Source organism: Strix uralensis, chromosome 17 (assembly GCF_047716275.1).
Source record: "Strix uralensis isolate ZFMK-TIS-50842 chromosome 17, bStrUra1, whole genome shotgun sequence".
Lineage (NCBI taxonomy): Eukaryota > Metazoa > Chordata > Aves > Strigiformes > Strigidae > Strix > Strix uralensis.
The window spans coordinates 3,313,940-3,336,149 of NC_133988.1; the positions used below are offsets into that span (position 1 = coordinate 3,313,940).

Below are 22,210 nucleotides of genomic sequence, written 5' to 3' on the forward strand. Positions count from 1 at the left end.
TGGGGGTCCCCAATGCGGGGCACCAGTGTGTGTGTCCTGTGCGTGTCCCAGGTGTGTGTTCCCCAGTCCCCCGTGTATGTGCCCAGTGTGGGTGCCCAGTCCCAGTACAGGTCGCTGCTGGGATGCCAGGTCCCCTGTGTCCCCAGTCCAGGAGCCCAGTCCCCTACGTGTCCCCAGTGTGTGCCCCTTGTCCCCCATGCGTGTCCCTGCTGAAGATGCCTGGTCCCCTGTGCGTGTCCCTGGTGCGGGTGCTCGGTGTGGGTGCCTGGTGTGGGTGCCCGGCCCTGGTGTGGGTGCCCAGTCCCGGTACAGATCCCTGGTGCACGTGCCCGGTCCCCTACACGTCCCCAGAGCGATGCCCGGTCCCCGGTGCATGTCCCCAGCGCGGGTGCCCGGTCCCCTGCGTGTCCCCGGTGCGATGCCCAGTCCCCGGTGCGTGTCCCCAGTGCGGGTGCCCGGTGCGTGTCCCCGGTGCAGATGCCCGGTGCGTGTCCCCGGTGCGGGTGCCCGCGCGGCCGTGCGCGCCGCCGCCGGTGCCCGTGGCTGCCTGGCGCTGGCGGAGCGCTGCCGCCGCCCGGCCCCGCGCCCGTCGCCGCCGCCGCCGCTGCTCCCGGTGCGGCTGCGGGTCCCGCTGCGGCTGCGGCTGCCGGAGGTAGCGGCGGGGGCGCGGGCGATGCCGGGCGGCGGCGGCGGCCATGGCGGGGAGGGGGGGTGCCGGCTCCGGGGGGGTGGGGAGCGGCGGCGGCGGGACCGTGCACCGGGGAGGGGGATCGTGCACCGGGGGCGGTGTGGGGGGGGTGACTGGGGGTTGCCGTGCACCGGGATGGGGGGGGACCGTGCACCGGGGGCTGTCGTGCACCGGGGGTGCTGGGCGCTGCGGTGCACCGGGGGGGACCGTGCACCGGGGGGCTGGGGGCTGCTGTGCACCGGGGGGGACCGTGCACCGGGGGGCCGGGTCGGGCCTTTCCACCCCCCCCGCCCCAAGCAACCGGGCCCCGGGGAGGGGGGGCCGGGGGGGGGGGTTGGTGGCACCGGGGCTCATCCCCACAGCTCGGTCCCGGGGTGGGGTGGGGGCCCGGGGTTGGGGTGAGGGTCCCTCCAGCTCCGGCGGTGCTTGGGGTCACGGTGGGTGCTGGGTGAGTGCAAGGGTGCACGCGCGTGGGGAGGTGTGAGGGTGCGTGTGTGCCCGCCTTGGGGGGGGGTGGAGGGGTGTGCGCATCCCCGGGGGGGGTGGCGTTGTGCTGCCGTGGGTCCCTGTGTCTGTCTGTCCGTCTGTCTCGCTCCCGCTGTCTGTCTGTGTCACCGGCTGCGTGTGTGCCAGCGCGTGTGCCCGTGCGTGCGTCTCTGTGTCAGTGTGTCTGTGTGTGCCTGGCCGTGTCTGTGCGTCTGTCTGCTACGGCAGCTGTGCAGCAAAACCAACCCCCCCCGGCCCCCCCTTCCCACCCCCGTGGGGCTGGGGGCTGCCATGGGTGGGTGAGGGGCTGGGCTGGGGAGCAGGGGGCCGGGGCGGGTGGCCCAGGATCACCCCCAGCCCAATGCCTGCAGTGCAGATCATAAATCAGAGGTGGCTGGAGCGGGCTCAGGGGGCCGCGTGCTCCCTGGGACCCAGATCTCCTGGGCAGGGAGTGATGGGGCTCCCCGGCCTTGCAGGGCCCCCTCCAGCCCCCTGGGGCTGTGAGCAGGGTCGCCTGTGCCCCCCTGTTCCCCTTGTCCCTGCTGTCACGTTGGAGGCCAGCAGCCGGCCAGGGCTGGCAGGCAGCCCACGCTGCCAGGCCTGCGGGCACAGCGGCCTCGCTGCCCGCCGGCTCCGTGGGGATGATGGGGACAGTCCCCCAGCTGCCACCCGCCTGGCGGTACCCGGGGTGACCAGCACCGTGGCCCTGTTTTGCAGGTGACACCCCCTCATTTACCACCGGGGACAGCTGTGGAGACACCGAGGACGTGGGCTGAGCAGCAGGACACGAGGAGGAAGAGGAGGAGGGGGTGTCTTGGGGACAGCACCATGATTTTTATCCCCAGCATCGTCTGCAGCCACTGACCACCCTTGAGCCGACGCAGCCCGGGGGGGTCCTGGTGGCTTTTTGGAGCCTGAGCCCTGCCAGCGCTGCGGGGAGGAGGAAGGGCCGAGGAAGACGTGCCGGGTGATGGATGGCCCCAGCCCAGCACGGCAGCCCCGGGGGAGCGGGACCGGGCGGCTCGAGGACCTCGGGGACCTGGCTGGCAGCGCCTGCCTCTGCAGAGCCCCGCAGCGTTTGCTCTGCTGAGCTCCGGAGCCCGCAGCTGGCGGGAGCCAGGAGGAGGATTTGGAGGGGTTCTGGGTGAACCCTGCATCTCTGTGCCGGGGCATGGCGCGGGGCTGAGCCGCTGTCCCCCCGGCATGGCGCGGCCGGGCTCGGGGGCCATGCTGGCCTCTGGTGGCCTGGGCTTCCCTCCCCAAAATCTGGCCCGTGTGGTGGTGTGGGAGTGGCTGAACGAGCACGGGCGCTGGCGGCCCTACTCGGCTGCTGTTTGCCACCACATCGAGAACGTGCTGAAGGAGGATGCCCGTGGCAGCGTGGTGCTGGGCCAGGTCGACGTTCAGCTGGCGCCCTACGTCATCGACCTCCAGTCCATGCACCAGTTCCGGCAGGACACGGGTAAGGGGCTGGCACCGAGTCGGGAGCATCCATCCACCCATGCCTGCCTGCCTGCCTGCTTGCCTGCCTCCCTCTCCATCCATCCATCCATCCATCCATCCATCCATCCATCCATCCATCCATCCTTCCACTCACCCCAGTGTGTATCTATTTATCTGTCTGTTGTTCCATTCATCCGTCTGTCCAGCTGTCCATTCATCCATGCATCCATCTCACTGAATATCTGCTTTCTCCTTCCTTCCTTCCTTCCTTCCTTCCTTCCTTCCTTCCTTCCTTCCTTCCTTCCTTCCTTCCTTCCTTCCTTCCTTCCTTCCTTCCTTCCTTCCTTCCTTCCTTCCTTCCTTCCTTCCTTCCTTCCACCCCAGTGTGTATCTATTTATCTGTCTTTTGCTCCATTCCTCTGTCCAGCTGTCCATTCATCCATGCATCTATCTCACTGATTATCTGTTTGTCTGTCATTCTGTCCTTCCTTCCATCCATCCATCCATCCATCCATCCATCCATCCATCCATCCATCCGTCCATCCATCCATCCATCCATCCGTCTGTCCCTCTGTCCCTCCATCCCATTGCACACACCCTCCTCTCCATCCATCCATCCATCCGTCCCTCCCATTCCTTTTCTCCTCCCCTCGCCCTGCTGGGCTCTGCTCCCCCCATGAACCCCGCAAGGCTCCTCTTGGCCTTTCCTTTCCCCCTCCCCGCTTTCCCCCTCCCCTGTGGACTCCTGCCCCAGAGGGATGTGTCCCACAGTCCCTCCAACCCCTCTCACCCTCCGTAGGGTGCTGTGGTGGGTGGTCTCTGCCACTGTCCCACTGGCCACCCATCTGCCCCACAAAGCTCCTCTATTTGGGGTGCCCAAGGAACTGGGGAGGTCCCAGTTTGGGCACTGGGAGCTGCGGTGGGCACTGGGCTGGTTGCAGCCATGCAACTGCGGTGGTCGGTGCCTGCCTGCCGATGACGCCGTGCTGCGGCACGCATCCAGGCCACGCATTCTCGGGGGAAATCAAAGCCGGTCCCGCACCGGCACCGAGCCCAGACCCCATTAAATGTGTCCCCGTCACAGTGTGACCCATTAAACTGCCGCATGCTGGCTGTGCCACGGGGGACTCGCTGGTTCAGGTGTTTTCCTGGCCATCCCTGCATCCCTGCCTGCGGGAAGCATGGGGCTGCCGAGGGCAGGGACCAGCCCGAGGCCAGGCAGAGCAGGCAGGGGACCTGCCACGCACCGGGTGACACCCCCAGCCCCCCTCCTGACTTGCCTGGGAACACACAGGGGCCACCCCAGAGCAGGACTCCCGTGGCTGTGCCCCCCCTGCCCGGCCACTGGTGCCACCGTTCCCAGTCACTGGTGATGGTGAATGACCCTGTGTGTGGATGTGGCTCTGGCAACGGGCTGGGGACCGAGATGAGGACCGAGCCAGGGACCTGCCACCCTGCCTCTGCCATCAAGCCTGGCTCTGAATCGGTCTCCAGCCAGTCCTGGCCTCAGCAAGGGGCAACTTGGCACCCGCAGCCCTGAGTCAGCGCGACCACGGCTGCCGGCACGACCGTTGTGCCGGCAGCCGTGGCCGTGCTGACTCAGGGCTGCGGGTGCCACCGGGACACCCTGGCTGTCCCCATGCCAGGTCCTGTCAGCTTTGGCCAGCACCCATCCTCTGACAGCAGGCATGGTGCCGGGTGCTCCCATGGAACACGTGCCCACGGTGGGACCACAGCTGGGTTTGGGGGTGACGTGTCTCTGCCAGGAGCAAAGCGGCTCTTCCTGGGATGTCCCCAGGTATCGTGGTCCCTGTGCCAGCAGAGCTTGGGGACAGGGATGCTGAGAGAGGGGCCTCACTGTCCTCAGGGATGTCACGGGATGTGGCCATCGCTTTGGCTCCACCCTATAGATTGTTCTCGGCATCGTGTGCCTCATCCCTGTATCCGCCTCCATCCATCATCTCTGCCCTTGGATGTGGGCTGGGGGCAGCTGTATTTGGAGGCTGTCAAATGTCTCTGGAGTCCTGTGGTGCTTGGGGACATGTGGGTCCCCCATGCTGAGGGTGCTCCCAGTGCCCGCCGTGGCCGGGGGACACAGGGAAGGTGGGCAGGAGGCCGGGGGCAAGACGGGGCTTGGCCTATGCCGTGCCTGGGAAGGGAGAAACCCAATCCAAAACGGTGACAGTGTGAAATGAGGTGACCCTGTTCTGAGCAGCGGGGACGTGTGTCCCCTCCCTGTGGCCCTGGGGACACTGGCTCAGCCCTGCAGCTCCAGCGCGGCTGGTTATGGGGCTGGGGGCAGCTGGTGGCCCTCGGGGACCCGGAGCTGCGTGTGCCCACATGCACGGGCTGGGGTGTCCTCCCCTCGTCCTCCTCTGCTCTGCGGCAGTGGGCAGTGGGACGTGGATGAGAGCGGGCAGTGGGATGTGGCTGTGAGCGGGCAGCGGGATGTGGATGTGAGCGGGCAGTGGGGTGTGGATGTGAGCGGGCAGCGGGACATGGATGAGAGCGGGCAGTGGGACATGGATGAGAGCGGGCAGTGGGACGTGGCTGTGAGCGGGCAGTGGGACGTGGATGTGAGCGGGCAGTGGGACGTGGATGTGAGGGGGCAGCGGGATGTGGATGTGAGCGGGCAGTGGGACGTGGATGTGAGCGGGCAGTGGGACGTGGATGTGAGGGGGCAGCGGGATGTGGATGTGAGCGGGCAGTGGGATGTGGATGTGAGCGGGCAGTGGGATGTGGATGTGAGCGGGCAGCGGGACGTGGATGTGAGGGGGCAGCGGGATGTGGATGTGAGCGGGCAGTGGGACGTGGATGTGAGCGGGCAGTGGGATGTGGATGTGAGCGGGCAGTGGGACGTGGATGAGAGTGGGCAGCGGGCAGCGGGCTGCAGTCGCAAGGACTGGCAGGATGTGGGACGTGGATGCGAGCGGGATGCGGGATGTGGGCATGAGCGGGCAGCAGGATGGGGGACACGGACGCAAGGCGACAGGCAGGGATGTGAACGCGAGCGGGATACAGGGCACGGATGTGAGCGGGATGTGGACATGAGCCGGCAGTGGGGTGTGGGATGGGGGCAGGAGCTGGCAGCAGGGGCAAGGGGTTCTCTGCGGGCTGCCGGCGCGGGGTGCGCAGCCTCCCTGCCTCCCTCCCGTGGGGCCGCCGGCAGAGCTGCCTCAGCACAAGCCAGCAGCTGGGGCCAGGCGCTGCTGCCTGGTGCGGCTGATGATTAATGACCGTTATTAGCGTCGTTAATCGGGCTGGGCAAACGGTGCTGGCGAGGGGATAGGAAGGCACGATGCTGCAGGGGCACTGCCAGGGCCGTGGCTCGGGGAGGGGGCTGCGATGCCTCCCCTCATCGTGGAGCTTCAGAGGCAGCTGTGGCATCCAAGTTGGTTGCAAACAAGCAGTGAGGGGTCAGGATTTGGCCATGTACAGGGGACAACGCCTCGCTCCCGTGACTGCCAGCACCGACCGGAGCAGTGACAGCTGTCAGGAAACCCCTCCTGACCAGGAAATGCTCCCCCCGCCTTGGGGCTGGTGAGGGGACCCCGGCCAGGGAGGGCGGAGGTGGGCCTGGGCCAGAGGGATGGAAAAAGGCGCTGAGGGCTGAGCAGCATCACTCTTCCCACGGCAGCTGGGGCCACGATCCCGACTGCCAGCAGCCCGGCCGGCGGCCAAGCCGCCACTGCTAACGGAGGGTTGTTGAGCCTCACGAGTCCCCGGGGAGGTGCAGCCCTGCAGACACGCTGATCGATCCACCACATGCCGCCGCTGCTTGGCAGAGGGGAGGCGGGTGATACCTGTGTTGGGGTGGCTGTCACCCCTCCTGCACCCTGGGGTGCTCTGCGGAGGGTGAGAGTGTCTGCTTGCATGTCGAAGTGTCTCTGTATCCCCATCCCTGCGGGGTGCAAGGCTGGGGACTGGACACCCATCTGTGTGTGGAGGCGCAGGTCCCTCCACCGGCACCCCGGGGTGCTGGAGCCCCACAGGCGCTCACCCCTCCTGTCTCCCCAGGGACCATGCGCCCCGTACGGAGGAACTTCTACGACCCATCCTCGGCCCCGGGGAAGGGCATCGTGTGGGAGTGGGAGAACGACAACAGCTCCTGGACACCCTACGACATGGACATCTGCATCACCATCCAGAACGCCTATGAGAAGCAGCACCCTTGGCTGGACCTCTCCTCCCTGGGCTTCTGCTACCTCATCTACTTCAGCAACATGTCCCAAATGAACCGGCAAACCCAGCGCAAGCGCCGGCTCCGGCGTCGCATGGACCTGGCGTATCCCCTCACCATGGGCTCCATCCCCAAGTCGCAGTCGTGGCCGGTGGGCGCCAGCACGGGGACACCCTGCTCCTGCCCGCAGTGCCTGCTGGTCAACAGCACCCGCGCCGCCTCCAACGCCATCCTGGCTTCCCAACGCCGAAAGCTCTACCCGGGTGCCGTCCGCCAGAGCAGCACCTTTGCCGGGGCGGCTTTATGGCCGGCGGGGACAGGGACAGTGGCGGTGGCGGGTGGCACGGCCAAGGGCGAGGGGCTGCGGGTGCCTGGCGGGGCGTTTGCCCCCAGCCAGAGTGTGCCCGGCGGGGCGACGCTGTCCGGGCTCAACAACCTCAACCAGCCCGGCACGCAGCGGGGGGCCGGACTCGGTGCCCGTGCCACTGTCCCCCCAGGGTAAGCTGGCTGGGGGAGGGTGGCCTGGGAAAGGGGACGGCTGTGGTGTCACTGAGGCCGTGGGGATGCCAGGAGAGGTGGGTGTAGGGATGGGCACACAGAGCAGGGGGAAAGGGGAGATGGAGGCGCCTTGTCTCCTGCTGTCACCTTGCACAGGCAGCCCCAGCCCTTCTGGCACTGTGTCACCTCCAGCCGTGGGCACCCCACCCCAGGGACATGGTGGCAGGAGGGACAGCCCCAGCAGCTGGCTTGTCCTAGAGGGTTCCCTGGATCCCTGCCCCTGCAGAGGGGCTGCTGTGATTTGTGCAGTGTGCCGTGCCGTGCCACGCTGTGCCATGCCAGTTGGAAGAAATGGAGTGCCTGGTCCCAGGGGACTTGTGTCCCCGCTGGCCAGCACAGGGTGTATGACCCCGGCTCATGGCCCCATGCCACCAGGCAGGTCTCTGGGAAGGACACAGTTGTGGGGACCACAGCCGTGTCCCCTATGTGGATGGGAATAACTCTCCAAGAGCATGCGGGTGGGTGAGCAGACCCCCAGTGGGGTGTCCCAGTGGGTGTCCCTGTCCTGGCACACAAGCCCCCCCAGCCGTACCCCTCAGTGGGTCAGCCTGGCGTCCCCTCAGGGCTCTCGACACCCGGCCGTCACCAGCTGAGGGCAGGCAGGGCAGGCAGGAGCAGCCATGGCCCCAAGCCTGACCTGATGAGCAGGCTGTGACGGCAGGGCTGGCAGCCTGCCGGTGTGGAAAACCCCACTGCCGCTCATTCGGGTCAGAACCGGCCCACATCCCACCCCGGGGTATTCGGTTGGAGCTGCCCCGGAGGGGAGTGAGCACCTAGGGCTGCAGTGAGCTGTCCTGGGGGACTAGGGGAAGGCCAGTCCCATCCCTCCCAGCTCCCTGCCGTGGGGGCAGGATCCAGCCCCAGCCTGGCGGGGCACGGGGGGGAGGCAGGTTCGCTGAGCCCCTGGCAGGTCCTGGTGTGTTTCCTTCCCCTGCTGACGTGCTGCTTTCGCTTCCGTGTGCCGGGCGCTGGGCCAAGCAGTCTCTGTCCCCGTCCCCATCACTGTCCCTGTCCCCGTCCCCGCACGCAGGGCCCATCCCACCCATCCCCGTGGACAGGTAAGAGGGGGCCAGGAAGACCCTGGCGGTGGGGGGTCCCCTGCACCAGTGCCCCGGCCTTGGCGTGGGTAAGGGCAGCTTTGGGAGTGGGAGGGAAAACAGCCGCAGCCCTGGCTTGTGTGGGGCTGAGTGCTGCCGAACTCATCACCGCGATGGTTGTGTGCATGGGGGGCTTTTGGGATCGTCAGGGGATGACACTGGTGGTGGGGGCTGCTGGCCTGGCTGCCGAGCTGGGCCAGTGGGGTGTGGGGGTGAGCTGGCAGTGGGATTCGGGATGTGGGCAGGAGTGGGAGCAGGGGCGAGCGGTTCTCCATGGGCTGCTGGAGTGGGGTGAGGGCAGGAGGGTGCTTGGACACTGTGCAGGGCTGCTCTGCTGTGCTTTCCTGCTCATCCTCCTCCCAGTGTGTGCCCTGTTCCTTCCCTCCCTCCCTCCCTCCCTCCCTCCCTCCCTCCACCCACCCATCCCTCCCTCCCTCCCTCCCTCCCTCCCTCCCTCCCTCCATCCATCCATCCATCCATCCATCCTTCCATGCACTCACCCACCCACCCACTTGCCCAGCCACACATCTGTCTGTCCATCCATCTGTCCATCTCTCCCTCCGTCTCCCCACCTACCCCTCTGTCCATCCTTCCCTCGTCCCACCCCCACGGGCACAGCCCCACCTGTACCTGCACACACCTGCGCACGAGCCCCCAGCTCCCACCCAGATCATCTGTTTGCCCTCCCAGCTGCACACCCAGCCTTGCACGCATGGGTGCACACCCAGCCACGGGTGCATGCCCGGCACCGTGCACACACGGGTGCACACCCAGCCATGGGTGCACATACAGATGCACACGCACGTGGGAGGTGCCCTAGGTCAGTGGGGACAAGCAGGCAGGGAGGGACCATGCCCTGGGGGGGCTTGGTGCTGGCAGCCCTAGAAGGGTGAGGGTCCCTGTGGGGCATGGGAGCGATGGGTGAGGTGCTGAGGCACAGGGATGGTCCCTGGAGGGGGTGTGGGACACTGGGCATCACCACTGGGACATCCCAATGAGGCATCCTCCCTGGGTCAAGGAGGATGCGATGTCCCCAACGCCATCAGGTACCCAAGGGTGGGGTGGACATGTGGCACTGGGTGTCGGCACCATGAGATGGAACAGCAATCCCCCAGGGCCGGTGTGGGACACCCTGCCCTGCATCCCCCAGGGACAACACTGCCCTGGGGACGTGCCGTGCATGGGGGGGATGGTGCCAGCCCTGCCAGCCCCGCTGAGCCCTTTCCCCTCCCTCCCCGCACAGGGTACCAGCCCTCCCAGTCAAGAACCTGAACGGCAGTGGCCCTGTCCATCCCGCCCTCGCAGGTAAGGGGGGTTCTGTCACCAGCCCGGTGTCACCGTGGGGTGACATCGTGGGGCTGGGTGACAGGGCACGGGACTGGGGCATGGCCAGGTGGTGGGAAGGATGGATGGACATCGGGTGGACAGACGGACAGCACCTCTCCCCTGGCGCAGGGATGACGGGCATCCTGATGTGCGCTGCCGGGCTGCCCGTCTGCCTGACCCGCGCCCCCAAACCCATCCTGCACCCGCCGCCCGTCAGCAAGAGCGACATCAAACCCGTGCCCGGGGTCAACGGCATCTGCAGGAAAACCAAAAAGAAGCATCTCAAAAAGAGTAAGAAGCTGCAACGTCCCCCGTGCCCTTGTCCCCTGATGGGGGGGAAAATGAGGCACCGGCACTGCTCCTGCCTGCAGGGGTGGGGTTTTCCCGAGGGTTTTGGGGTCCAGCTCACAGCTCCTCCTTGCCATATGCTGGCACCCCCTCCTCCTCGTGCTGTCCCCATCTTGGTGGCACGGGTGGCAGGGTGTTGGGGGCACCGTGGGCAGGCTCTGATGGCATCCCCCCCTCTGCCTGCGGCAGGTAAGACCCCCGAGGACGTGGTGCGCCGCTACATCCAGAAGGTGAAGAGCCCCCCGGATGAGGTGAGTGGGCATCGCCGGGCACTGCGACTCGGCCCACGGGCTCACCCTGGGCCACTGGAGGTTTGTGGGGCTTGGGTATGGGGAGAGGCGTGGGTGGGGGACGGGGAGAGCTGGGGGTGACCTCCCCATCCCACCGGGGTGCTGGTGCCTGTGAACCTGTGCCTGGCAGGATTGCACCATCTGCATGGAGCGACTGGTCACCTCCTCCGGCTACGAGGGCGTCCTCAGCCACAGGGGCATCAAGCCGGAGCTGGTGGGCAAGCTGGGCAAGTGCGGGCACATGTACCACCTCCTCTGCCTCCTGGCCATGTACAACAATGGCAACAAGGTGAGCCAGGACCCCCCCCGGGGTGGGGACACCCTCCCTGTGGTCACCTGTCCCTGCGGGTGGGTGCTGCGGGGCGGGTGCCATCCCTGATGCCCACGCGGGGCCCACGCAGGACGGCAGCCTGCAGTGCCCCACCTGTAAGGCCATTTACGGGGAGAAGACGGGCACGCAGCCCCCCGGGAAGATGGAGTTTCACCTCATCCCCCACTCCCTCCCGGGTTACACCGACTCCAAAACCATCCGGATCGTCTACGACATCCCCACCGGCATCCAGGTGAGGAACCTGCACCCGCCACCCCAGAGCCCCCTGCGGGGCTGGATGCCCCCACCCTGTGCCACCCACTCACCCCGTTGCCCTCCCACCCAGGGCCCGGAGCACCCCAATCCCGGCAAGAAGTTCACGGCACGCGGCTTCCCGCGGCACTGCTACCTGCCTGACAACGAGAAGGGCAGGAAGGTGAGTGTTCCTGATGGCAGTGGGGTGGGATGGGATGGGATGGGATGGGATGGGATGGGGATGGGAAGAGAAGGGGTGGGATGGGGTGGGATGGGATGGGATGGGATGGGGAGGGAAGGGTTGGGATGGGATGGGATGGGATGGGATGGGATGGGATGGGATGGGATGGGATGGGATGGGATGGGATGGGATGGGAGGATGCAGCAGTGCTGGGGTGGGGCTGGGATTTGCCATGGGGAAGGGTGGCACCATGTGGGCACTGTGCTGGGGCTGAATCCTGCACCCTGGGGTTCTGGGGGCCGTGCTGGGTGGGAGGAGGCTGGGGGTGCCAGGTGAGCGAGCAATGGCCGTGCCCGCCTGCCGCAGGTGCTGAAGCTGCTGATCGTGGCCTGGGACCGGCGGCTCATCTTCACCATCGGCACCTCCAACACCACGGGAGAGTCGGACACGGTGGTGTGGAACGAGATCCACCACAAGACCGAGTTCGGCTCCAACCTGACGGGCCACGGCTACCCTGACCCCAACTACCTGGACAACGTCCTGGCCGAACTGCTGGCCCAGGGCGTCTCCGAGGCCACCCTGAAGGACTGAGGCAAGGGTGAGGGGCTCCACACCGCCCCCTCGCTCCCGCGTCCCCGCCCATGCCACCACTGCCCGTGCCGCTTCGCTGCCGATGCCGCAGCCCTGCCGGGTGGGCTTGTCCCCCATCCTGGGCCACCCAGTGCCACCCGCCACGTGTCCCTGTGTCCCCCCCCGTCCCGTTTCGCGCCGCTCCCGTGGCGATAGCATCGTGGGCTGGTGCTTCTCTTTTTCTACCCGTGGCCTCTTTGTGCGTCAGCCACCCGTGCCACCCGTGCCACCTGCCGCCACCCCACGGAGCCGCATACAGCCGGTGCCATGTGTACATCTCTGTGTTACAGAATACACCCCGCGTCGGGCCAGTGTCCCCACCGTGTCCCCTCTGTGTCCCCACGCGGGTCCCTGCACCTCCCGCCTTCTCGGGGGTGCTGAGTGGCGTTGCCGCAGGGGTGTCGCTGAGGGTGGGTGTCGGTCACTCCCTGCGGGGACGCTGGGCTGGCGTTGGGGGGGAGGTTTGGGGCACCCCCCGTGGACAGAGGAGTGTGTGTGTGTGTTTGCACACCGGCCCCCCGCCTGCGGGACACGGGTGGGATGGGGGGCTCGGGGATGGGACGGGGATGGGACTACATCTCCCAGCATGCCCCGCGGCGCGGGCAGGCGGGGCGGGGTGCGGCGGGGCGCGAGGCATGCTGGGAGGTGTAGTCCCCGCCGCCGCTGTCGGTCAAGTGGCGGCCGCCGGGGCCGGGGGGGAGCTCGGGGGCGGCCCCGGGGCGCCGTCCCGTCGGGCGAAGGCGTCGTGGGCGATGTCCAGGTCCTGCAGCACAGCCTGCAGCCGCCCCCCGAGGGGTCCGCCTGCGCCCCACGGCGGGGTCAGCACCCCCGACACCCACTCAAGACTCACCCTCGTCACCCACGCCCAACACCCCCCCAGGCACCCACCTCCAGCACCTACCCCCGGTACCCACCCGCGGCACCCACCCACGGACCACCCCCACCCTCCCAATCCCACTATGTCCCACCGCATCTCCCCGTGTCCCCCCATCCCAGCCCGTCCCACCGCTCCTCATCCCATCCCCGACGTCCCACCCTACGCCTCCACCCCCCAGCGCCCCACGGACACGGACACGGACACGGACACGCCCTGCTGGGGGCAGATGTGAGCGTGGGAAATGTGTAGGAGGCGCGGGGGGGGTGGGGGGGGGGGATGTGCGTGTGCCAGGGCTGTGTCTGAAGCTCGGGGCGGGTGTACCCGCGTGTGCGCACGCGTGTGCGCGGATCCGTGTGGCCGCGGGTATTTGCTGTCCCCCGGTGGCGGGGCCCGGCGGAGCGCTGTCTGCCGGTAACGGCTGGGCGTGGGGCCGTGCCGGCGCGTTGCACGCGTGGGCAGGCGTGAGTGTGTGTGCGCAGGCCGCAGGCAGCACCCCGGGGTGCAGGGTCCCCACCACCCCCCAGCCCCACACACCTGCCTGCCCCGTGCCGGGGGGCTCGGACGCTGCGCTGCCCTCGGGACCCTCAGCCCCCGCTGGCCTGTGGGAGAGGGACCCTCAGCACGCTCCCACCCTGCCCTCGGCCACCTGGGACCCCCCCACCCCACCCCACCAGCCTCACCGCAACTGGGCCCCCGCCCGCCGGAGGTGCCCGTAGAGGGTCTGCGCCGCCGCCGCGGGGTCCAGGGGGTCGCTCCACTCGCCCAACGCCACCGTGCTGTGGGTCCGGCTGCACCCGGGCGCTGCCAACGACAGCCAGCCGCAGTGCGGGTGCCAGGGAACCCCCGCACCCCCTCCCCAGGGGGAACCCCCACCCTGGCCTGCCCGCCGGCGGCCTTACCGGTGCAGGCAGGCTGCAGGCAGCAGGTCCAGCGGCCGGCGCGGAAGGTGCCCGGGTGGCAAGTGGGCAGCATGGCCTCGTTGGCACTGCTGGCCTGCCGCAGCGCCCAGAGCCACTGCCACAGCTCCTGGGCGCTCTGTGGGGACAGGGAGGGAGGGTGGCACCCCGCCAGGCACCCACGGGCACCCTGCACTGGGCACTGCTGGCGGGGAGGAGGAGGATGAGGGAGGAGGTGGGCACAGGTGATGCCAATGGGGTCTCCAGGGTACCAGGGATGGTGGTGGGCACCATCCAGGTGACCGGGAGTGACAGTTTGATGGCAAAGCTGCCCAGGTAGGACCTGGTGGGGAGATGGCACCACGGGAGCCAGCGTACCCCAGTCACCCCAGTGCAAATAGGGCTGGGACCCCAGTGATCCCAGTATCCCAAAGCTGGTACCCCAGTGACCCCAGTACAGATATGGCTGGATACCCCACTGATCCCAGTACAGCCAGGGTTGGGACCCCAGTGCTCCCAGTACAGTCGGTGCCTGGGTATAGCTGGATTTGGGACCAGGACCATTCCCATTGTCCCCATGGGACCTGGGGGTGCCCCATGGCTGGGTGCCAGGGAGAGGGCTCCCGGGGCGCTGTGGTGGGGGGTTCCCAGGGTGCCTGGGGCAGGGCGGGAGCACCCACCTTGCACTGGATGTAGGTGGTGTGGAGCTGCCCGGTGCCATCCTGAGCTACGATCTGCATGACGTGGGGGTGCTGGAACGTGCCCTCGTCCACCCGCTCCACCGCCCGCATCCGCGGCACAGGGATGGAGCAGCGCGCCTGGGGACCCCAAAACACCACATCTCACTGCACCTACATCTCCCTCCAGGCACCCCACACAGGGTGGGGGGGTCATGGGCGGCACCCACCTGCCACTCGGGGGACTTGGAGTAGGTCAGGGCCTCGGTGCTGAGCCAGAAGTACCTCTTCTTGAAGGCGAAGCGGGGCAGCAGCATGGGCCCCCCCGCTGTGCGGGTGTGCAGGTACCCCTCTTTGATGGTGGCCGAGGGGCGGAAAAGCTCCGGCAGCACCGACCCCTCGCCCTCTGCAGCTATGACACAGCCGGGCAGGGAGGCAGCAAGGTCAACCCAAGTGCCACTGCCTCCCCCAGCTCGAGGATGCCCATCCCTGGCCATCCTGGCAGCATCCGCACAGCACTGAGTGGGCCCCCCCTCCTCGGGGATGCTCCCAGGATGTGGGGGACAGCAGGGATGATGCCACCCACAGAATCACAAAATTATCTCGGTTGGAAAAGCCCTTGAAGCTCCTCCAGTCCAACCATGAACCCAACACTGACCGTTCCCAACTCCACCAGATCCCTCAGCGCTGGGTCAACCCGACTCTTCAACCCCTCCAGGGATGGGGACTCCCCCCCTGCCCTGGGCAGCCCATTCCAACGCCCAACAACCCCTTCTGCAAAGAAATCCTTCCTAAGAGCCAGTCTGACCCTGCCCTGGCGCAGCTTGAGGCCATTCCCTCTTGGCCTGGCACTGGTTCCTTGGCTCAAGAGACTCATCCCCGCTCTCTGCACCCTCCTTTCAGGGAGTTGTAGAGGGCCATGAGGTCTCCCCTCAGCCTCCTCTTCTCCAGACTAAACCCCCCCAGTTCCCTCAGCCGCTCCCCATCAGACCTGTGCTCCAGACCCTGCACCAGCTCCGTTGCCCTTCTCTGGACACGCTCGAGTCATTCAATGGCCTTTTTGGAGTGAGGGGCCCAAAACTGAACCCACTCATCAAGGTGCGGCCTCACCAGTGCCGAGTCCAGGGGTAAGATCCCTTCCCTGTCCCTGCTGGCCACACTAGTGCTGATACAAAATTTCTGATACCCCTTCATGTTGGGTGCTGGCACGGCCGGACCCAGCACCAGCGGTGCCCCCCCGTGTCCCTGCGGTGCCCGGTGCTCACCCTCGGTGCTGGCCACTGCGACCAGGCCGTCCAGGAAGGCTTTGACGCGGGTGACACTGGGCAGCAGGACGGCGTGCAGCGGGGCCATCCACGGCTCCTTGCCCTGCCCCAGCTGCAGCCCCAGGTTGCCGATGCTCTGCAGGGCCTGCCCCACGCAGGGAAGGGCTCACGCTGCTGTACCCCACCATGGCATGGGGGCTGGGGGGGGTGTGTGGGGGGGAGGCTGCTCCCCTGAACCCCGAGGGCTTGGGAATTGGGGAGGAAAGTGGAGAAGCCCAGGGGGTGGTCTGGCTGCCCCAGGCCAGCTCCTGAACTGTGCCCGACGTGCGATGGCATGGCCTGGTGACAGGCAGGACTGGCCTCGAGTGGCATGGGGGGGAGCCGAGGAAGGGCTCTGGCCTCCTTGGGATCCCCATCATTCCCTGGGGCCACTGTCCCTCCCCAGGTTCCCTGTCCCTCCTTCCCCTGGGTCCCCACCCCTCCTCAGGGTCTCCCTGCCTTTCTGGGGTCCCCATCCCTCCCTGGCACCCCCATCCCTTACGGGTCCCTGTCTCTCCATAGGGTTCTTCCTTGAAGTCTCTATCCTTTCTGGGGTCCCTCTCTGGGGTCCCCAGCCCTCCCTGGGCTCCCCATTGAGACCCCTGTCCCTCCCCAGGGTCCCCCAGCCCTCCCCAAGGTCCCCATCTCTCCCTGGGCTCCCCATCCCTCCCCAGGGTCCCCATCCCTGCCCGGGCTCCCTGCACCTTGGCGAGCAGCAGGAGCGTGCGGCCAGTGCGGGGATCGGCGTGCTGCTCCCGGAGGCTGAAGAGTTTCGGGGTGAGGACGGCAGGGGCGAAGAAGCGGAGGAAGAGAAACCCGCTGATGGAGAAGTACCGCACCTCCTGGCCGGGGACGGGGACAGGGACAGCTCAGGACTCGGGGCGGTGGTCCTGGCGGTGTGTGGACCCCCAGCCCCACTGCGTGTCCCACCTCGTGCTGCGCCGAGGGGAACCGCTCCTCCACCCGCCTGCGGAGCTGCTTGAAGGCCACCCTCATGATGAGGGGACACTTCTCCACTGAGCCCACGATGGCATCAACGATGTCCCCCAGGTAGCCCTTCAGCAGCTCCAGGCTGCTCTCCCGCACTCGCGCCTCCGACAGGGACCCCTTGAAGGAGATCCTCCTGTGGGGACACCGCCAGGTCAGGGGGCACCCAGTGCCCAGGAACAGGCCACCCCGAGCTGGCCAAAAGCCACTGAGGTGACCCATAGGCTCAGCAGCAATGGGTGACCCCCCTCTCACAGGGGACACTGGGCTGGGGATGGCTTGGGATGTGCCAGGCACCGTGTCCCCCCCAGCCATCCCCCCCGCACTTGCCTGCTGCGGCTCAGCTCCATCTTGCCAGGGTCCAGCTCCACGTACTTCTTCTCCTCAAAGATGCGGTTCACCACGGGCTTCAGGACCTCATGCAGGTAGGGCAGCCCCACCACCTGCAAGGGATGGGAAGTCACTGTCATTGTCCCCAAACTGTTCCCAGATGCCCTGCTGGGACAGAATCTGGCTCTGTGCCCCGATGCCATCACGGGAGGGCACAGTGGGGACCTGGCTGGTGTCCCCTCCCACGCTCACCTTCATGAACTGCTCCACGGACTTGGAGGCCAGCGAGTTGGAGCGGAAGAGGGTGTTGGGGTCCGCTGGAAGAGGGCAGAGGCTATGGCGAGGCAACACCCCAGCTGTCCCTGGTGTGCCCGACCCTGGGGACAAGTGGCACCTTTCCTGCCTCCCCCTTAGTGGCTCCACTCTTTTCCCCACAGGGGGCTGGGGGGACCCTGGCAACCCAGTTTCCTGACTGGGGGGCTGCAGGTGGTGCCCCTGGCTCTGGCACTTACTGGTCTTGGCCAGCTCACGAGTGGTGAGATAGTCCAGGAGGGGCACAGCCAGCCCCTGCCCCAAGAAGATCTTCACCAGCTTGGTGGCCACGTCCTGCCGGCTCTCCCCCGAGGTCACCTCCTCCAGGACAGCCAGGGCCGTGCCGGCAGGGGGCTGTGGGGAGGGCAGGGTGGGCACGGCAAGGCCCCTGCACCGGGGTGGTCCTTGGCCACCCCTGAGGGTCCCCCCATCCCACAGCACCCACCTGGCCGGGGCAGAGGATGGGCTCGGTGAGGAGCTGGATGAGGGGCTGGTAGTAGGGGCCGGGCAGGACCGTGTCCTCCACCAGCCGCACCGCCAGCCGCAGGGCACCCAGCTGCCCCCTGCAACGACACAGATCCTGCACCCCCCACCCTCCAGCACCCCGGCCCCTTCCTGGCCGGGATGGGGTGGCCACCCTGTGACACCCTGGGCACAGCCGCCCTGCGGAGCTGCTCATGCAGGGTGCAGGCAGCTGCCTGGCCCTGCTGCCTGCACTCACCCGTGGTCCTCGGCAGTGCTGGGGAAGGGCAGGAGCTGGAACCAGCCCTTGGTGGGGTCCCTGCAGATGGTTTCCAGGGGGAACTCGACCTGGGGGCCAGGGGCAGGGTCTGAGTTGGCGGGGGGGGAGGCACATGCAAGTACCCTGTGCTGCACCCCGCTTTCCCTGCCAGTGGGGACCCCCCCCAGGGGAGAGCACAGGACATGCAGGGGGTCTGGATGCAGCAGTGCCCTGGGCTCAGCGGGTGCACGTACCCCTGCCTCCTCCCCCATAGCCTGTGATCACCCAGACCCCAAGCACAGGAAGGGGCTGGGGGTATGGAGGTGCCCCCGGGACCCTGCCCCATGCCAGTGTACCCCAAGGTCCTCACCCGTCCCAGGAAGTCGTTCTTGCCCACGATGTCCCAGTCCCACACCTCCACGCTCAGCACGGCCTCCCCCAGCTCGCCCTCCTCCAGCTTGAACTCCAGCACCTCATCCCAGTGTGGGAAACGGGTTTTCTTAATCACCTGCCAGGGACAGGGACCAGTGGCTGTGGGGCACGAGGTGCCCGAGCCTCTGGGTCCCAGCACCCAGCACCCTGACTCACGGCCGTCTCCAATGTGTGCCCGCAGCATGACACCCGGGCGAAGGGGTCCGAGGTGCCTGAGAGGTCCCGGGGGGCCAGGTCCCTGTGGGGAGGTGGGGGTCAGTGAGGGTGCAGCGGGCAGGGGGCCCATCCCTGCCAGCATGGTCCCTGCACCCCCATGTCCCCCCTTTCCCCCAGCTCGCCTGTGCACACCAGGCACCCGTGGGGCAGTCAGCAGGTGCCGGGGGGATACTGGTGAGAGTGGGGTCCCCATTCCCCCAGCGCTCCTGCCCTGAACCCCTTCCTCCTCCGGTCCCTGGGGGCCAAATGGCACAAATGGGGGGGGGGCCTGCTGTCCCTTCTGGCTGTCCCCAAGGCCATCCCGTTGCCTTGGTACTCGCTTCAGTTGCCATGGCAGTGGGATGCTGCCTCTGCTGCCTGCTCCGCTGCCAGCAGCCTGCTGTCTGGCAGCCGCGTGTGTGGGCACACGCACACGCGCACACGCACACGCGCACACGCACACGCACACGCGCACACACACACACGCACACACACACACGCACATGCACACACGCGCGCGCACACACACACACACGAACACGCGGCAGCCTGGGCCGTGCCTCAGTTTCCCCCAATTCTGAAGCTAAAGGGGAGAAACCTGGTGCAACAGCCAGCGGGTCTGATGGGGACCATCCCCATGTACCCCATGGCCCTCTGGGCCACCCAGCTCTGGCCCTTGTCACCCTGTGCCCATCCCCGAGCAGGGCTGGAGTGTCTGAGGCAGCTCATTCCCTGCTGAGACCCCACAGCATTGTGACACGCAGGTCGGCATCTTCAGTGTCCCCAAGCAGGACACAGCCAGGGCCTTTCGCAGTGCCAAGGGGGAGGATGAGCCCCATGTCACCACTATCGCCGTCACATCCCCTTCTCCCACTGTCTAGACCCCCCCAGCTGAAAATAAGACCCCGGGGGTGGTCACCCTGCCAGCCCCCGCTACCTGGCCTCGATGAGGTGGCAGCGCAGCACCCGCGGGTGGCCCTGCTTGGGGACCTGCAGCTCCAGGTGGATCTCGCCCTGCACCTCCTCGTCAGGGTCCACGGGTGCCAGGCTGAGCCAGCTGTCGACACCTGCTGAGGGGGACGGGGTGGGCACCCCATGGTGCCAGGATGGGCCCCACTGCCCCCCACCCAACCCCCCGCCGTGCCCCCCACTCACCCCGCGGCTCAGCCGAGATCTGCTGGCGGCTAAGCGAGACCTTGCCAATAACGTCGTCCTGCCTGTAAGGGCAGAGACACGGTGGGTGCTGAAGCCACCAACGGGGACATGTCACCTCTCGGGGGGGGGCTCCTCAGTGCCCACCCGTGCCCCCGTTGTCCCCCCTACCCAATGGTGTCTTCATCCAGCACGTAGACAGTGAGGCTGTGGAAGCCACGGGGCAGGCGCAGGGTGTATTCTTCGCCCCAAAAAGGGTTCAGGCTCTTCCACACCGTGGCCGTCCTGCCGGTGACAGGAGAGGTGGCTGCACCCCCACGGAGAGCGCCCATCCCTGTGCGTCCCCTCCCCAGGGTGACACGGTGTCCCCCATACCTGGCCACCACCTCGTTGTCCACCTTGACCACGCAGTAGGGATCACTGGAGCCAGATCTGGGTGGGGGACATCGGTGCAGGGTCAGCCCCTCACCTGGGGGTCCCACATGTCCTCGGAGGCTGCTGCTGGGGGGGCTCAGGGGACTGGATCTGAGCAGCGCTTCAAACCCCACGGGTGAAGCACCAGCCCCAGGGGGTGAGATGAGTTGCTCGGTCTCAGCCTGGCCCCACTGGGATGGGGACACCACCTTTTCCCAGTGCTCCTTGAGCTGGGGGACCCTCTGCAGGTCACCCCGAGCCATCGCCCTGCGTCCCCCCACCCGTGGGTACTGGCGTGTCGCAGCGCAGCCGAGCTGGAGCTTCTGTGGTGTGTCAGGGTGACACTAGCCTGGCCCAGGGCCCTTCCCGGGTTTAACCCCTTCCACAGGGGAGGAGGGGATGGAGGGGACGAGGGCTGGATCCGGGGCTCTTCCACCAAAGCCCCTTCCCCGCTCATTGACAGTGCCTGGACCCGCACCCAGGGCTGCCAGCCCTGGGACAGGGTGCCTGGGGCGATGCCAGAACCCCGAATCCCCAGCTCCTGGAGCAAGGAGCCAGATCCTGAGTGGGGTGAGGGAGGTGACCCCAGCCTCCACGCCAGCCACGGGCTGTGGGATGGGAAGGTCCCAGCTGGGGCTGAGGGCTCAGCGGGCGATGTTGCGTGCTGGCTAACGAACAGCTTGTTTAATTCCCAGGGGTATCTCAGCACCTCCCGGCAGAGCAAAACCCACGGCCCGGCCAGTCGGTCCGGCAGGGACAGGCAGACAAACCTCGGCAGCGCGCTGTGGGGTTGGCAGCTCCGGACCCCCTCGAGAGCCCGGACGAGAGCAGGTCACCCTGACCCCCTCCGTGGCCCCAGGACAGCCCCAAGCTGGGTTTGGGGGGCTGGGAGCGGCACTGGGCACCTCATGCTTGTGCTGGTGGGCCTGGATCGCCCTGTTGTGCCCAGACCCCCCCGAGCAGGGCACCCAGCACAGCACCAGGACTCCTGCCGGGTGGGGAAACTGAGGCAGGGAGGCCCCACAGTCCGCAGCCGTCCCCGGCTGCCCGGCCCTGGGAGCGGCTGGCGGTGCCAGGCTGGCACATCCGGAGGAGCCCGGCGCTGCCAGCTCTGCCGAGGCGTAGCCACAGGGCAGGAGCAGGCAGGGGGGTCTCCCTGCCTGCACCCCCCCCCCGCCACGGGCACAGATGCCTAGCAGGTAAGTGGGGGTGCAGGGGGCTGTGCCCTCCCAGTGCTACCCGCACCCTTGGGGTGTGCGCCCACCCTGCTGGGGGGCAGCAAAGGGATGTTCAAGGGGTTGGGGGGCTCATACACCTCTGGCGGGTGGGCGGGCTGAGGGGGCTGGCAGCCCCCTGCCACCCCCAGTTCCCCTCTTTGGGGTAATGGGTCCCTGCTAGCATGGGTACAAACAGGGACCCCCAAAACCGCAGGGAGAGCAGAGCACCCAGCGCTCCCAGCACCGCCCCCCCCCGCCACATCTCCCAGGGTGGGGGGCCAGAGGAAATTGGGGTGCCGAGAGCCCCCCGAGCCACTCACACGTCCTTGGCGGGCAGGTCCTTCCCCTCCACCACCCGGCAGTGCAGTGAGGTGGTTTTGGCCATGCCGGCGAACTTCGGGGCGGGCGCCTAGGAGTCCATGGGGGGCTGCGGCGGGTGCTCCTGGGGTGCCCTGAGCCCCCCTACCCTGCCAGTGGGGCTGCCAGCACCAGCCTCCTCCTCCTCCTCCTCCTCCTCAACCGCTTCTCGCTGTCGCTTCTTCCTTTTTCCTCCTCTCGGTTGTTTTTCTCGCTGCTTCGCTCCCCACCTGCGCCGGTGCAGCGGGCGAGAGCAAGCGAGCCGGAGCGCGCGGGCACGCGGCGGCGGGCGAGCTCGGGTGGGCTGGCGAGCTCGGGTGGGCTGGCGAGCTCGGGTGGGCTGGCCTCGTGTCCACCGGCCCAGCAGACGAGTGGCATATGCCGGCAGCCACAGGTTGCCGCTTACCAGGAACTCACCGTGGGGGTCCCCCTGTGTACCAGCAACCGCCAGCGTGGGTAAAGCCCCCCCTGTTCTAGCCATGGGGAAACTGAGGCACAAAACCATCACAGAGCGCTGGTCCCTTGGGGGATGGGGGGGGGCAGCTTC

The 22,210-nt window shown here is 67.6% G+C and overlaps 2 protein-coding genes across 2 annotated transcripts; one reads left to right on the plus strand and one right to left on the minus strand.

Moving 5' to 3' along the window:
* Positions 1 to 521: 521 nt before the first annotated feature.
* DTX1 (deltex E3 ubiquitin ligase 1) lies at positions 522 to 12,108 on the plus strand. Its single transcript, XM_074886998.1, has 10 exons — positions 522 to 652; positions 1,892 to 2,636; positions 6,635 to 7,295; positions 9,696 to 9,757; positions 9,908 to 10,069; positions 10,316 to 10,377; positions 10,547 to 10,705; positions 10,818 to 10,979; positions 11,073 to 11,162; positions 11,529 to 12,108. Exons 2-10 carry the CDS (start codon positions 2,378 to 2,380, stop codon positions 11,751 to 11,753), a joined length of 1,842 nt encoding a protein of 613 aa, XP_074743099.1. The 5' UTR covers positions 522 to 652; positions 1,892 to 2,377; the 3' UTR covers positions 11,754 to 12,108.
* Positions 12,109 to 12,462: 354 nt separating this feature from the next.
* On the minus strand, positions 12,463 to 21,691 carry RASAL1 (RAS protein activator like 1). The gene is made up of 21 exons (XM_074886928.1): positions 21,627 to 21,691; positions 20,051 to 20,107; positions 19,847 to 19,960; positions 19,679 to 19,740; positions 19,461 to 19,593; positions 18,485 to 18,566; positions 18,267 to 18,404; positions 17,897 to 17,985; positions 17,621 to 17,738; positions 17,376 to 17,529; positions 17,116 to 17,180; positions 16,864 to 16,976; positions 16,477 to 16,669; positions 16,251 to 16,388; positions 15,508 to 15,652; positions 14,473 to 14,648; positions 14,246 to 14,383; positions 13,569 to 13,704; positions 13,350 to 13,470; positions 13,204 to 13,268; positions 12,463 to 12,593 (listed from the first exon to the last, which is right to left on the minus strand). The coding sequence occupies exons 1-21, from the start codon at positions 21,689 to 21,691 to the stop codon at positions 12,463 to 12,465; spliced, it is 2,433 nt and encodes an 810-aa protein (XP_074743029.1).
* Between the last annotated feature and the right edge of the window lie 519 nt (positions 21,692 to 22,210).